At 38.2% G+C, this 16852-nt stretch overlaps 1 protein-coding gene and 1 non-coding gene across 7 annotated transcripts in view; both read right to left on the bottom strand.

The window, feature by feature from the left end:
* NAP1L4 (nucleosome assembly protein 1 like 4) overlaps positions 1-16852 on the bottom strand; it is a 215953-nt gene that overhangs the window by 188211 nt on the left and 10890 nt on the right. For 2 of the 6 annotated variants that reach the window (XM_048948657.1, XM_048948653.1), the window contains exons 9-16: positions 16654-16725; positions 14401-14540; positions 12706-12851; positions 11127-11149; positions 10444-10563; positions 10120-10149; positions 8768-8824; positions 1179-2472 (exon numbers count right to left, since the gene is read on the bottom strand). In XM_048948657.1, the coding sequence (XP_048804614.1) occupies positions 2434-2472; positions 8768-8824; positions 10120-10149; positions 10444-10563; positions 11127-11149; positions 12706-12851; positions 14401-14540; positions 16654-16725 (627 nt within the window). In that variant the 3' untranslated portion in view covers positions 1179-2433. Of the gene's footprint in view, positions 1-1178; positions 2473-7603; positions 7642-8767; positions 8846-10119; positions 10150-10443; positions 10564-11126; positions 11150-12705; positions 12852-14400; positions 14541-16653; positions 16726-16852 lie in introns of those variants that run through there. The other 4 variants (XR_007377738.1, XM_048948654.1, XM_048948655.1 and 1 more) reach the window with 4 other exon arrangements.
* On the bottom strand, positions 16156-16276 carry LOC125695610 (small nucleolar RNA SNORA54). Its single transcript, XR_007378021.1, has one exon. It is a non-coding gene; the product is annotated as a small nucleolar RNA SNORA54 (small nucleolar RNA).

Raw genomic sequence — 16852 nt, 5'->3', positions numbered from 1 at the left:
CTAAACCTGTGCCAAAGCCCCCTGAGAAGCCACAACCCCAGCTGCCCATATGGTGCCTTCAAGGCTTTCTTCCTCGAGAGCCATTTCTTTCCCTGGCTCGGAAGCTGCAGAAACTCAGACCAAGTCAACCCAGCATGCTCCCACAGGCTGAACCCGTTTCCTCTGTCGAGTTGCTGCAATGGTTAGCAGGCATGGATGGAGGCTCACTTTTGTAGGTATCACCTCACCATTTTTCCAACTTCCTGCTTTGATTTTGCGTAAGACCTGACCATTTATTTGGCTTCGGGCAGTCTGCAGAAAACACTGAGTCTTTTTTTTTTTCTTCCTCTTTTTTTTCCTTTTCAGCTATAGTTTACATCTATAAATAACGACCTGAAAACAGATGAGAGTTTTTTAAGCACTCATCATTATCAGATACATCAGTAATGGTAAGGCAGAGCCTGGTTCTGACAAGATCAGCTCCCTGTTAGGCTGTCCCAACTGGCATTGATGCTGCTTTAACCAAGCCCAGCTCAGCTTTCCCACTGCTTTCCCATCTTGCTCGTCAGCCTCATTACCCACTCATCTCATTTGCTCCTCCTCAATGCTGGCACATTCACTCTCTGCGTTCCGGAATTTCCCGTTTTCTCAAAATTAAAGCTAGCCTTTAAGGATTCATGCACATAAATTACATGAGTGTGCTAATATGCAGATGTTTATCTCCAGGTAGCAGCACTCCTCTTTAACCATGTAGTAGAAAGTACACTTGTGCTGTCATAAAGGAGTATCATTCAATTTCTTCTATTTATGTATAAATATATTTGACAAGCAGTCAAATAACTATGTGATGCCCCTAACATCACTAACACTGCTATTAGGCAGCTTGCAGGCACACAGACTCCAATTATTCCTGCTCCTGACAGCCATACAGCTACACCAGGCTTGTGCCTTTTGTAGCTTTTCTCCTCTGCACTCCCCCCATGCCAGGCATCTGTTCTGCTCCACATTGAAGAACTCTATAATGCAGTTTTTAGCTAGGCTACTTTCCTGTAGCTTTTTTCTGCATGCTCACTCATTCAAGAACTGTGTTAGACCAAAGAGGTGGCATGCCCTTATTACAGACTTCAGAACTAACTACAGAAAAAAGAAGGGAAGTTCAATGAGCTTTGGAAGCATTACGGACCAGACGGGCACCAAAATTAATGTTTCACAACTTTAATAGAATATTCTATCTATTCTGTACAAATTGAAAACACCGTATTAAGTTACAAATGTGTAAGGTAAGGCTGGAGCACTCTACATGCCTGGTCACAGTGTTGATACAGCTGCTATTCAATTGCTGCCAGAGGTTGGCAATGGATGCTGAAACTAGAAACATGTACCTGAAGTGCCGCACAACAACAGGAAGTAGTTCTGAAGACTTCAGAGCTTTAAATAAAACAAACTGTGGAATGAAATAATTTCAGTGTTGCAAGTAAGACACCAAAACTTCAGATTTATTGAATTGAATTTCATTAAGCTTCTGTGTTCGGAGTGTAAGGTCTTTCCATGCTGGACACTAAGCGATAAGACTACTGGAACTTGTCTGGTTCTTTGGCTGCAACCCACTTCCATCAACAGCAACAGTTTGGCCTTTATGTTTTCATCTCCATCCAGAAGAGTTGTCATTCTGATGTAAGTTCATTTCTTCTGTTTAGGCTATTACATTGAAACCAATTTAAAAAAACTGTTTTACAAGTACCCATATTTTATGCAAAACAGGAAGAATATTTTCAAGTATATTAAAAACTATTAAAGAGCACTAATTCTGTCAAAGTACTTACAAACATGAATAAATAAATAGTAAGATGAACAACTAAGTCTCAAATATGACACCCCTTCCATGAAGTAAAATTACTTCAATTCGATTGGTTTTACTGAGATAATAAATATGACATTTAAAGCTGCTCAAGCACTAGTTTGATTTGTAGGTTGCAAGAAACATTAAAAAAAAAAAAAAAGGGGGGGGGGGGGGGGAACTAGCAAAAAGTTCATATTGCTCTGTTTCAGCTACCATACATGTAATCCATTCACTTTAGCTTCTCAGCACATTGCTACTCCACAGTTTTCAAGGTTAACAAGAAAATGGAGAATCTTCACTTGGTAGTCTGGACTATTCCCCTATGCATAGGGTAAAAGGCCCTAAAGGCCTACTGACATACTAAGCTACAGTGTACCAACGGCTGTAGAGTGTGCTTTATTTAAACCTCTTATTTCCCAAATGCATTGAAATTGCCACTGTACATGTTAAGCAATAAAGAAAAGTTAGTGAAAATCATGCATTTTAAAACAAATTAATTTTAAGCATTGTTAATAAGATTGTGCTGCAGCGATGAAGTATCCTGAACTGCAGGCCAGGTATCCAAATATTTGTTACATGTTGTTCAAATATCACTTTGAAGTGGTATTTCCTTATTACTGTTGTTTGCATTCAGCAGGTTGGCTGGAATCTTTCTGTTTAAATGGAAAAAGAAGAAAAGTTAGGAAACAAAACAGCATGCAATAAAGCACTTCAATGAATAAAATAACTGGAGTAGATGGCTTTAAACTAACTACAGATCATTAACATACAAGAAAAGTTATATGTAAACTCAGGTTAGATCATAAAGGTCTCAACAGCAGTCACTTTCTTTTTCCCCTCCCCCCCATAACTGCTTAATACTTCCTACTATTTTTTAATCTACATTTGCATTCGCTTAACTCCATCCAGTAGGCCAAGGTTCAAACAAACCAGAAAGCAAATCATTTCCCATTCCTCCCCAACCAGAGGCTCAGTATGACTTTCAGTTCATATTAAACTGTTCAGCAATAAACTGCCATCTCCCTCACCGACTTGGAGGAGGGAGGCAAGCAGTGAAGTCGAGCTGCTTATTTTGCAGCATGACTGAGTTTTTACTTGATAGCCTTGCCCTTTTTTGTTCAGGTGATAAAACTGTAATTAATGTGCTGGTTTCTTCTGGGTTCTGCACCACCAGCAGGTAACTATTCAACAAGTTAAACACCAGGCAAGAAGTCCACATGTTAATTGAGTATGCAAAAGTAGAAACACCTTCATTAGAGAGTAAATCAATTTCCCCTCTGGCAAAAGGAAGTGTGTGCTTGGGAAAGAGAACAAGTACTCAAACAGCTAAGAACTTCACGTTTTACACTGTACATCTTGCTTTTTTTGTTGTTGTAGTAAATCAGTGCTCTTACAAAGCAGAAGACTTTTTCCAGTGCTGCCTGCTTCTCCCTTGACTGTTCTTATGGTTTACTATAAACAAAATAACAGTCACCAAAAGTTTCTGAATTCTAGTATAAAAAAAAAAAACCAGCTATAAAACATGACACCTTGAATACCACAGACTTCAAAACAAGGTGTTTCTTGTTAACTATCCTGGAGGAGTTTATACATTGCAAAAGAAGTAGGCATGCAAGGGTTAATTATGCATCAAGTGACCAAGAGATAAAAGAACTTAAGATTTCTGCCTAGTTGAAGAAGCAGCAGTGTAACTAAGATCCCTTCTCAGGACATTTGCCCATTTGCTGTGCTAAACCTAACTACTTTTCCCTTCACTGACTGAATTATAGCAGTAACATTTCCATGAAATACAGCCAATTTTTGTCTTTTACACAGGTACACCAGAGATGTTCCAGACTCCTTTCTTGTGGTTCCCTCCCCCCCAGCACATCTGGCTAACTTCAGCTTTGCACTCTCTCATCTTCCTGGGTTCCCAAGTAACACGAACTCATTCTCAGTGAGCCAGGACTAAACACTGCATGAAATCCCTCTTAAGAAGAGAGACATGTTTACACAACATTATATATTGTTATTAGGTTGACCATTGCAGCCATTCTGGCCAAATTTTAACAGTCAACCAAAACTCTTATAATTGCTAATAAATTTCTTCATTCTCATCTTTATTTTTGTAAGCATTTAGATATGTTATTAGATTCAGAATTACACGGACTTCAAAAGTTCCTTCTTAAGGACCTTTCAGTGTTGATTATTACTCACAAACAGAAAAAAAAAGTACAGTTTAAAAGGGCTCTCATATACATGCCAGTTGTTAAGAGACTTTCAAGAAAAAACATTGACAGATATGCTGTCAGCTGTAAGCTAGGAACGTTATAAACTATCTTAGCAATGCTTATCAAGTGTTTAAGCAGGGCATAAGCAGCAAGATAGCATCTGAGATCTACGTTCCAGCATTATCATTCTTCTACCGTTTCAGTAGCACCACACGACTCATGCTGAGCAAGCCAGTACACGAGCTCCATGATGCCTCACACTCAGTCAGCTCATGGTGAAGCAGTAAGGTGCACAAGCAAAGGTAATGAGCACACTTTCTTCAAGTCACAGCTGTCCCACCAGGCACACAAAAGCCAACACTTTCCTTTTTGGCCTGTAATGGAGCTCTGAAGACCCAGGCCCAGGCTCTTGTGACTGAAATAATGCATCCATACTCTCACAGGCAAAGCCATGAGTTTGAGCTTGCTCTTCCCATGATGCCCAGGTTGCTGATAACATTTGGACAGCCAGGTACTACCAAAGTCCATTTACCAGTCTTGTATGAACCCTGCTCTATTTCCCCCACTGTAGCAAGATTTCCATTCGTGTTGTCTTTAAATTAACTTCCCAAGGTATCTTAAAAGGACTGGTCAATTCAAGCCAGGCAATGAAGACTACAAGATCAGAACTGGCAAAGATGAGAAGGAATCATTTTAAAATAAATATAGCATTAAATGTGCTCAAGTTCATTACCACTGCTACACAGACACGTAAGAATTCTCACTGTCATAAAGATATTACCTATCCAAGTCTTGTGCAATGATTTCAGTTCAAATGAATGGTGTTTTTTTTTTTTTTAATTTTAACATCTTTCAAATATTTAATTTTATTTATGGTGTGTAAGCAGCAGTTTCAACTACTGAGCATTTCATTCCAGTTTGAAAAACTGTTCCAATGGAGATACATAAGCTACTGAAGTGAGACTATCACCTACTTTCAAATGTACTAGTTTTTATTCCTCCTCTGCTAACAAATCAATGTAAAACTTTTGTCCCTTTTATTTATAACACTGCTCTTTTGCTTGAATGGGCACCTAAGCATTTTTCTTCTGATTCTTCAGGAATTTGATTACTTGGAGATCAACACAAGAAACATGCCCAGGTACAGACCACTTCTTCAGACATCAGCCATCATATCAGCTAAACTGCACTAACTGCTTATGGAGAGAAGACAAGCACCGAATTTCATAAGAAAGTTTCACCAGTTATTATTTTTAGGATCTGAGGGCTGAAATAGTGAAGAAAGCAGGTCTGAAGTAGTAGACTTCTCTACACAACTGCTTCCATAGCAAAGCAGTCATGTCATTTACCTCAGTGAATTAATATATGTAGCTTTCAAGCTGCATCTTTATTTCACGTGATATCATTACTTAAAACAAAAACAACCCATATTTCTATTCATCTTCAACATATTAGGTAGGGCATATTCTAGCTGAATCAAAGAACAATCAGGCTTTCACTCTCCTTACTTTTACATATTCTGGTGCAATGGAAGCTTTCATCTGCTAAAGCAGCCAGGCAGCTTGTCAATATCTCCCCTGACTCCCAAACATATCTTGCTGCCAACAACAGTGGAATCAACACAGACAGTAGGCACTAAAGCTGATGATCTTCTAGCTCAGCAGAAAAAAAGCCTTTCAAAGTTTCAACTGTTTTAGCATGAAATAAACTCCAGTTTGGAGTCCTTGAGCTAATTTTTACTCCTTTACTCTTTACTCCTTTTCTTTATGTCCTTGAAAAGAAAGCCAGGACATCAAATGCACGCACAGTAGGTAAATTCATAGCTAACCAGAGCTAAGAGAGAGTTCTGAACTTCTTCCTCCTCAGAGAAAATGCTACAAAGGTAAGCAACACATTTGTTTTCAGAACAAGTCCCTCTGCTGCTGTTCTGAGAAGACAGACTAAAATGCACCAGTGTATGAGTGGTCTGTACCCAGCAGCAGATTTTTAGATCATACCAGTGCTCTAAATTACCCAGTTAACTACTTCTCTATTCAAGCACAGAGTCAGTAATGTTAAATAAAGGCAGTTAAAGGAACAGGGCATGCAAGCACACAGAATAATGCAGCTTATCAAGATAATATACTAGTCAAAATATCTTTTGAAGCTACTTCCACTTATATGACTACTCAGTCTTCCAAAGCCACAACTTAAAACATACCAGAGAGTAAGTCCTTTGTGTAACAGATGATACTGACCTGGTCCTAACTGAACACCTCAAACGTACTTAAATCTGACAGGATTGTGAGGGAGGAAGGACAAAGAGTTGACAAAGCAAAGAGAAGAGTGTTGACATTTATCTAGCAAATGAAGCACAACAATAAAGGAGGTAACACGGGAACGACTGATGAGGAAAAACTGGATACAAAACAAAAATAGACTGAAGAACCATTACTTTGGTGTAGGTGAAAATGAAAGCTACTCTAGATACAAGAAAAGCTGCAGGGATGGATGGACTGAGAGGCAAAGAAGGGCAAGGGATGGGGAGAGACAGGCCCAGTTAACACAGTGAACATAAGCAGCAATGGAAAACGGGATTGGGGCACCATCCTTAAAAGGCAAACCCAGAATTCTATTTTTACTTGGAAAACTAAAGCCAGCAGCTAACAATTTTTAACTGTAGTCAGGGAAAATAGCTGTGCAAGATGGCAGCAGGACGCCATATAAGCTGTCATGACAAACGAGGCTCCGATACTCTGCTACAGCAGGTAAACAGACAGTGCAAGTAGGCTGAGGCAGTGTGGCTGGCTTGAAAAGCACAGAGTGTAAATAAAAATAACAGCTGAACTGAACAACGGCAAAGAAGGGCAATACTTGAGTGGAGATGGAAAGAATATAGTTTCTCATAAGCAATTAAAAAGAAACATACAAGCCTAATGTACTAGGAAAGAAGCATTGAACCTGCTGCAGGTAGTGTTGCATACGAGGCATGAGGAGATACGTGAAAGATGACAAGACAGAACTGAAGAAACTTCTTTTAAATAAAAGAGACAAATGAGCAAGAGAACAAAACCTGTTTGGAATCACAAGCACTGAAGAAAAGGTCTCTTCAGAATGACTGACTGAATTTGTCAAACAGTAAAAATATGGATGCTGGAAAGGACATATCAAGTCAGTCAGTGACTTACAAGAGTTCTCAAGGAGAGCAGAGGAGATATGTAAGAATTTGCAAGTACACTAGAAACAGTAAAGAGATGCAACATGAAATCAGAAACAGGGAAAAATGAAGTCTGACAAGTCTCAGTATCTTTTATCTTCAGTCTAGTATACACAGTTTGTCTGATACAAAGGCAAAACACAAGTTGTGCCAGGAAGGCAAGGAGATCATTCTGAAAAATCTACTTATGATTTAAAGGCATTCATCTCTGTAAGCATTTATTTCTATTATTCCAAGTTACTAACAAAAGCTAGTTTCCAATCCCCCCTTTCTTTAACCCATACAAGGAAATAACAAAACAAAAACTAGCAAACAAACTACATTGCATGGCTACAATGGGACTCTTGGAAGTTAGGTATGAATGGAATTCCACCTTACCTAGAAATGTATGAATGATAAACAGACTTAAATTACACCTGAATGGGAAAAAATTGAAAGGAACTGTCAGCATGAGTGAAAAGTGAAATGTACAAAATAATACAGGAGGTAACAACTACAACCTTCCAAGGTATTTCAAAAGTCCTTGCTATAGAATGCCAGATTCCACACTTCCTCCATTGTGTCTTTTTTAGCATGAATATATATTGACTCAGAACTCACATTTTGTTCCTCAGTTGTCTAAATTCTCTCGCTATAGGTACACTACTGCATTTTGATCCTTCAGAACAGAGCAAGAACATTCCTGTCATCCTACAGTCTTCCCACAATAGAGACTTCTTGTCCATGAAAAATAAGTTCAATTCTTGATATGGTGACAATAAGCATTTACTAGCAATATGATGTATGTAAGTCACAAGAGTGCTGTGTTAGGCTGCGTTAAGACTTTCATCCAAAGATCAAGCACTTTTTCATCTGTGCCTTTAAAAAAAAAAAGATTAAAAGCTGATGTTTTAAGAACTAAAAGCATTGAAGTATATCACTGTCCCAGCTTTACTAAAGCTAAGTTTCAGCTTTAATATGACTGAAGGATTGAAAAATACCTATCAGAAGGAGCACTACCCCTCTGGCTGAATTTTAAACCAGCTCTCATAAGTTTAAAGTTAAAAGTTGGGAACTAACTTTTTGATTTCTAGCTGAGTGCAGACAGACACGTGTTGTCTAACCTGCAGCCATTAGAACCAAAAAGAATAATTCTGAACAAAGAATATAAATAAATGAGCTAGCTGAGACTTGTCAGACCAACTCCAAGTTGAAGTTCAGCCACAGAAAAATATTTGCAATAAGACCTTCCTAGAGGAAGAGAGATACTTATTACACAGAGGTAGCACTAAGAACTAAAGGGACAAAGTTAAGAAGTTATCTTTCTTTTGTTGCAGGTTTGGGAGACCAGAAAAAATTATCATCATTCTTAATTTATATTCATCCAAACATTAAATATGTCACTTAAGAGGAAACTGAGTACTGTGGAAGATGAAAACAATACAGTCAGGAGCTAGCCAGGAGTTTTTGCTTGATTTATTAATATTTTCACAAACTGCTGCAAGCTTAATTATGGTTTTTAATTATGGCCTGTACGACGCTTAAACACACTGAACTGTTTACCTTAGGATCACTCTCTGCATCTTCCTCTTCTTCTCCCTCCTCTTCCCCCTCCAACTCCTATGACAAAATAGAGATAAACTAACAGAAATTAAAACAGGTTAAAAGTGCAACTTTTTGCAATGGAGGAAAAAAAAAAAAACCACAAAATAGCAAGTGAATTTACCATCGTATGCCAGATGTTTCAGTTGTCAACATTAAAACTAGTTGGGCTAGGTTAAAAGAATTCAGCATCCTCAGAAATCTTTAAGCAACATCTTGTAAAAAGATTTAAAACAGATTCATAAGATTCAGCGAGACTTACAGTAAACTTTCTCCTAAGCTGCTGCAGACTCCTAGCAATATCTGACATCTCATTTGATGCATTATTTGGAATTCTGCAGTTCTGATAAGCAGCATTTGTGCCTAAGTTTATTCTTTCTCTTGACCTCCTCCCAGAGAGCTTATGCACTGTAGCTAAGTTCAGTATTCCTGTGCAGGATTTTGCAGTATTTGTGTGCTGATGCACACACGCCTATAGCCAAGTATCACTACCCCAACATTAACCTGGCACTTGGGACAGATCGAAAACATGGATAATTGTAACAAGATCCAGCTTAAAAAAAAAAACAACCAACCAACACAGTTAACCTTCAACATCCCAGAAGTCTCTATTGTAACTTACAACAACAGGAGAAAAGCAACTGCATGCTGAAGGCTGTCAGCTTGCATTAGATCACCAGTGTTATCACTTTTGATTAATCCTACTCTGGTGATCTTCACAATGTTCAGGTATGCTCCTTTAACCAATCAGCAAAAAACCCCACACAAATAGTAAAATAAAATCATTATTACCTGTCAAATATATCAGTGTATTCACTGGTTTTGTGCAAAGCCTTTCAAGGGATGCTTGTATTCATTTAACATCACAGTAAATGGACCACAGCCCTTAACAGAACAGAACTCTTACTCTAAATTAAACCATTAACCCAAGTAGTTGTTTCCTCTTCCTTTTTAACCTTGTGTTAAGCAATGACAAGTCTCAAGGCTTATGACAACTAACAGCTGTAGAACAAGTTCTACGACTGCTTAAATAATAGATATTTTAAGATGATGCTGAGATGTCTTTTATCATGCAGCACTCAAAAAAATGCTTCAGTTTAGTTATTTCTGACTGGTGTCAAAGTAGCTCTCAAAATACCAAAAAAATCTGGATTTTTTTTTTTTTGGAAGACAAGAAACATACATAGACCTTACAATACAGGAATGCTGAACTCTTTGTGCTGAACTCTTTGGAAAGAATATCCTACACAGCTTCAGAAACTGGAATACAGTAAATTATTAGTTATCTATAGAAGATGTAGTATGCATCTCACCTCCTCTTCACCTTCTTCACCTTCTTCAAACTGAAAAACAAAACCAAAAAGATCTAATGAGATCTGCTGATATTTGCATAAAAACCTTCTGTAGTAACAGGTCTACTCTATTGAAATGCAATATCTGAAGCTGAGCTTCTTCCAGAAACAAGAATTGAGAGCTTACAATAAATGGAATGCTTCTTTCCTACTCCCAAGTAACAGCAACTTCCTCAGATTTGTTGTTATGCTCCCATAATACAACATACCAGACAAATCACAGAAGTGAGAGACTATTTCTATGTACACAGTGACTAATAAACAAAATGCTGATGGCATACATACATTATCATCATCCTCTATAGCTTCCCCTGTGAAATAAAGCACAGCACGTGGGACTATCCTTTCACGGAAGAAGTGCCCAATTTCAAAGTCTGCAGCTAAAGTGAACTCTGAATCTTCATCCTGCAAAGCAAACCAGTGTGAAATATTTTTGTTCTAGCACTTTTTTTATGAAGAAAAACATTATAGGTTTGAGAAACATCACTTCACTTTCAACATCAACCTTCCAGTCACCAGTATTTAACTGCAACAGAAACAAAAATACTGAGTCTAAATCCAGATTCTCAGAACTGCCACTTAGAAGTGTTCTTTGTCTGTATAGAGGTTACTGCTAAAACAACATTCCATTAAATAAAAGCTCACATTGACTTTGCTGGTCCTGACACATTGTTCAGACTGCCTCAGAATTGTAAAGAGCTGGTTACTAGCTGAGTGATTAGAAAAGTAAATGACCTTTTCCCCAACAGTGACAGTCACAGACATACTCTAGCTGCAAGACATGCAACAGCAAAATATCACAGAATTACTCCAATAAGGCAACAGTATCTTTCATTTCATCAAGGTGAAGTTCAACGTCAGCAAAAGCAAAATAACAAAACTCAATTAAAGAATCTGAATAGTTGATATCAAGATGCGTAGCAAAGATATGGCAAAGCAATGCTACCATTTCAGAAGTGTGAACTTACCAATGACTCCCCATCACCAGATACTGCAAAGGAAAAAAAAGGCTGTAAATACAAGCACTTTTGCATAGTCTAGCCCTCTTCAATATTCCAGATGACAAAATACAGTACAAATACACTTTCTCACACCAGGAAATACTGGTGTGATTAAAGACGACTTCAAAAGCTAACTGTTATACCTTTAAGACAATTCAGATCCATTTTGAAAATCAACCCCACAAACTGCACCTTGTATGCCATAATAGAAGCACCAAAGCTACCATCAACATCAAAGATCCCTGCATGGGAAATAACCTTTCTACAAATGCATACAGATCGTATTTTCCCCCTCAAATAGCAAAACTGTTCATTTCTGCCCAAATGTTGAGATTACAGCAGCTTTATTTTTCTAAAGCACCATAAATCTTTCCCCCAAACTCAGATCCTCCCCAGTAGGCTGACGTGTCACGAGGAGTTGGCAAAGTACTGTGAGAAAAGGCTTGATACTGCAACCAGGACAGACATGATCAAAACACAGTTACAAGTGTGCTGCACAGAATTAAGGAACAGGACTTCTGTTGTTTTGTTTGTTATCATTTTGTTTATAACTAACAGAAAATCCCACAGGTTTCCATTCTCCATTCAAGTGCCACAGGTACTGTGAACTTACTGCAAAATGCATAATTTGGTTCTGTCTGTTCTCAAGTTGAAAATGTAGTATTAACAACCAACAGATGCCATAGCTTTGATATTTCTTACATGGCTACACAGTATATCCTTTACATAATTAAAAACCCAATACAAAATCATCATGAGGTTAACTAATCACTATCCCTTTCTCAAAACAGCACCTACATAACTGTTCATGTAAGAAAAAAATTATGTTAAAGGATATTTCTGTACTAAATAAACCAACTTTGGGAATACTTAACACTTGTTTCATTCCTGCACAAACAGGGATTTGCAATGGGATTTAGAAGGGGCAGGTATTTTGTAAAAGCCTATAGCTGAATCACAGGTCCTAATATTGATTTTGTTCAGTTCTATTTCTGCTTGTAATCTGCTTCTTCCATCTAAATTTGAAAAAGAACACAGTGGGAGATGCCTGAAAGAGAGCACCTTCCCAGAATATATCCATATTGCTTTAAATACTTAAGTATACATGTAGCATTAAAATCAAACAGGAAAATTAGGAAGGTACAATGTGGAGCATTATGGATCACTGTAGTTAATCACAGAAGAACCTGCAGAACGTTCTGACGCTTAACACAAAGGTTTCAGTGAAACCTTTATGCTGGAACTGCAACCAGAATTAGAAGAGAGCTCTTCACAAGTTAACAGCCTCAAATTGATGCAGGGAGCCATCCTGTGGTAAAGGAAGTCAACTCCTTTAGGAGATTCAACAAGAGACTCTGCACACAAGAAATCCCATTTATACAGCACACCTAGTTGTCAAATTATACAGAACAACCCAAAATGACCTGCTATCTTCCCCCAGTAAGAAGCATACAGCACAGCAGAACAAACATTTTGCAGACTTAAGCTGTGTTTATCTACAAAATGCACAGCATAAGAATCCTAAATTCTTAATTTCCAGGCTTACCCTTTATTGGGCTGAAGAAGTTAAAAAAAGAATCGTTAGGTACTTGTTTAGTAATTGTCCGAACTGTGCCTCGACCCTTGTGCTTCTGTTTCTTCTTGATTGTTTTAACTGTAACATTCTTTCCTTTCTTCCAGTCAATAGTGCACCTAAAGTCAACACGTGGGGAACAGCACTTTAATACAGGACATCAGCATCTGTAAGGAACTAAGCACTGAAACAACAAGCATCAAAGTAACAGTGGATTTCAAGCTACGCCAGGGGAGATTCAGGCTGGACATGAGGAAGTATTACTTTTCAGAAAGGGTGGTCAGGCACTGGAATGGACTGCCCAGGGAGGTGGTGGAATCACCGACCCTGGGGGTGTTCAAGGAAAGACTGGATGTTGTGTTGAGGGACATGGTTTAGTGGGAGCTATTGGGAATGGGTGAACGGTTGGACTGGGTGATCTTTTAGGTCTTTTCCAACCTTAGTGATTCTATGATTCTATGATTCTAATTTCCTAGTCAAAGCTACATACACAGGTGACTCAACCCACTTGACTGAGATATTTAGGATGCTTCACAGTGCTAGAGACAATGCACATACTGGATAAATATATAAAAAGTATTTCCCTTAATGAAAAAGCTGAATACCTTGTTTTCTCAGAATAATCACTGTCCTCCAAACCACCCATGCTTTAAGACCTCTTTGGCCTAATTACTTGGGTTTTATAACTGAGGATGTGATTCAGGTAATCTAGAACACTTCAACAGTTAAGAATGTTTCTTTCAACATCCTGGCCAGCAGGAAACAGTAAGTTGTGTACCTTTATTGCAGGTCAAGAAGTGACCAGTTGCCCTAAAAATAAGTGCACCATGAACTGTGGCCAACAAGAGGCACATTTTAACTCTCCAAAGAACAGTGCTCAGATTGACTTGGCAGTCAGATGCAGCTAGCTAGAAAGAACAAACTTTTAGCTCCTTTCCACTGCTGTACAAACTGATACTTATCCCAGTTAACAGTCAATCTCCATGCACATATAGTTTTACTCAAAACTATACACAGCAAAGAATGAGTGACAGTCAGATCTCTTAATGGGAGGAGTAAAAAAAAAAAAAAATAACTAAGCAAAGCACAGTGTCATAGTATTCCTTAGGTGCCCCAAGACATCTCAGCCTATAGGTCAAAGTCATGTGTTTGATAAGTAACCTGAATGAAATGTCACAAAAACATGTCCCTGCAAAAATAAAAAGCAACAGGAAGCCAAGGAGGCTGCATCCTGACTTTGTTTGGAAGTGCACAGCCAAGACTATCAAGACCAAAATACATGGCCAACATGTCCCAGGCTGAGAGAACAGATGATACGTATGACCACCTCCTGCCAGATTCAAAAGTACTGCTGGAATTAAAACTGCTGATGGGCAAAAGTCCAGGAGTATGTAATAAAACTAAAATGAATTCATCCAGTCATCTGGAACCAAAAAGATTATTAAGGAGGTAAGAAGCCATGTAACTTGAAAGACACAAGAATAAAAACATACACTAAATACAGAGACACATACTTGTGCATGTTGAGGCTAACATCACCTTCCTTACATCACTCCTAGTTTTTAAGTCAGCAAAATCTTTATTTTATCTTCATTAATTATTATCACAGTCCAGGGGAAAAAAAAACCTGGAAAACTGACTAGTTGTTGAATTTCAAGATTTCCTTACCCATCACAATCAACTATTTCAGGTCCTTCAAATGAAAAGGGATCCGTCTTGTCTGGCTCTGACTTCATCTTGTAGGTTTTTGTCAGGACTGTATTAGAAAAGTAGTCGTTGGGCCCAAAGTGGAACTCTAATGAGAAAGACTAGAAGAAAGTTCCATTATAGTTTTGTTAATACTGATTTTTATCTCTGAAATCAGCAGAATTAACAATAATTAAACAAACAGCTACAGCAGAAGCATAGACATCTATTATTCATCTCCTGACTAAGGATGATGCAGCTATTTTTCTGAGGTAGCCCTGGCTTCAGAATAACATCATCAGGCTCTGCTCTTCCACCTGCTCTGAGCAGTCAGTGATATGATCTTACAAGACTGAAACAAATTTTTACTTTTCATCAACAATAGGTATGCATGCACATGAGTCTGAATTTAAACAGTGCACTCCACCATGAACCAGAGTATTTGTTCATTTAAAAACAGGAAATCCTGCAGAAGAACCCTGACTTAATAAACTGAAGCCTAAGGTTATGCACACTTTAACTGTTTGCAGACTGCAGCAGTTACTTCTGCTTGCACCAGTCATGCAGCACCTGAAAACTGATTGCAGAAACTCAGCATCTTACGTGGAGAATAAAAGGCTCCATGTTAGGCTCATCTCCTCACCCACATTCCAAAGGCCCCTTTAGTTCTGCCTCACCATCTGCTTTCTACAACCACACGAATTTCCTCACATGATTGAAAGCTTGAAAGCTGGAAGGACAGAGGTCAAGAAGCGATAAGTCTGCTAGCAGCAGCCTCCTCAACTCAAGTGCTTACAGATTAAGGAAAGGAGGGCACTAGGAACCAAACGCGTTGGCTTCTCACAGCCTATTTCAGCTTTACTTCCACTTTAAAGCAAGTCAAAACACCCAGGTATGATTTAGAAGTGTTCTTTAAGTAAGGCAAATCCCTCTCTGGGGCATGTGCTCAAGAGTCACAAATGTAGCTCATCCAACACCAGTGACGAACGCTCAGAGCCAGATAATCCCACAAAGCGTCACTGAGGTCATAAATAGGTAACCAGTGGCATTACTGAGCACACAGTGTCCTGGCAAGACAAACTTCTTCGCCAAGACTAAATCTCAGCATCTCTTTTCATATGTGCCAATTATGAGACAATAGTTAAGAAGCTTCCAGTTTCAAGTACTATTTGAAGAGCTGAAATAACCCCTCCAGTAGCCCTATTTGAATATCTTTGCTCTCGATATCGTATTAGCTAATGTGAATTTTTACAGCTCTCCTGGATTAGAAGAACCTATCCTCATAAAGCTCAAATACACAAATCAGTAGCTTAAAATAAAGGGAGATTTAAGTCATACCTATACTCATCTCCTAGGTCTGAGTATGCTAGCATTGGGTCCTGATGACCAAATACATGATATTTATAAAGCAATTATCTTACTAATTTTACTTATCTAAATATACATACATTTCTACAAGTGTAAATAAAAGCAAATAAAAATCACTTAAGCTTTCAGCAGACAGAAGTTTATAAACACAGGCTGTAACAAGCAGCACTTTGAAAGCACCAGGTAAACTGAATAATTCCTACTGCCTATTTCTTTCAGTTGCAAAGCATAATCCACAACAGAATTGGTGTCACACACCTGTAATCTGACATTTTTGCAGTACAAAGTTACCACAGTTACCACAACTTTTAATTAAGATTTCAGACAAGACATTCAAACGACTGGAAAAGTTTTTAATCTAGAGGTTAGGAGTGTCTCCAAATCAAGAAGGGACATGGAATTTGTCAGCCTTCCATTACTGGATTTGTTGTAGCACTGGAATGGAACCTATTCACAGGAATATGCTGTCAAAAGGTTACGAACAGTGCAAGACCAGGCAGCAAGTCCAATATAGCAAGTAGCAACCACATTTTCACCTCCATCCACTTCCACAGCAGAAGAAACCATGTAACCTCCATATGAATAACAGTTTACTTGGAACTTAAGACACAACATTTATGCAGAAAGTAGCCAGATTCCAGCTACAATCAGAATGTAGAAACTACAATAACAAAGACATCTGGCCTATGGTAAAAAAGCAAGTTGTTATGAAAGCTGAATAAATTCTAAAAGCCAAAGCATGAAAATACTAGCCCAGAAAAAATAAACACCTTACATATTCTAGCCAAAGAGGATGGAATGAAAAGTTCAGAATGCTGCTTGCATCATTACTATAGACTTCATTTGAAGCATCTGTGGGAAACTCACCATAGGCTGTCCAGGTTCAGAAAACTTAACTTTGATATCCTGTAGGTGTTTCAAGATTGGTTCATCATATTCCTAAAAAGACAAAAGCAGTTTATTATTGAGCAGGCAATATTTAGAAGACCAAAACTTACATCTAGTTTGCTTGTCAATTTGTTCTTAAGAATGAATCAAATCTTGTAATGATCTAAATATCACAGCT

The sequence above is a fragment of the Lagopus muta genome, chromosome 6 (genome assembly GCF_023343835.1).
Source record: "Lagopus muta isolate bLagMut1 chromosome 6, bLagMut1 primary, whole genome shotgun sequence".
In the NCBI taxonomy this organism is placed as follows: Eukaryota; Metazoa; Chordata; class Aves; order Galliformes; family Phasianidae; genus Lagopus; species Lagopus muta.
The sequence above is the reverse complement of the archived record's forward strand: the minus strand, read 5'-3'. Positions and strand labels throughout refer to the sequence as shown.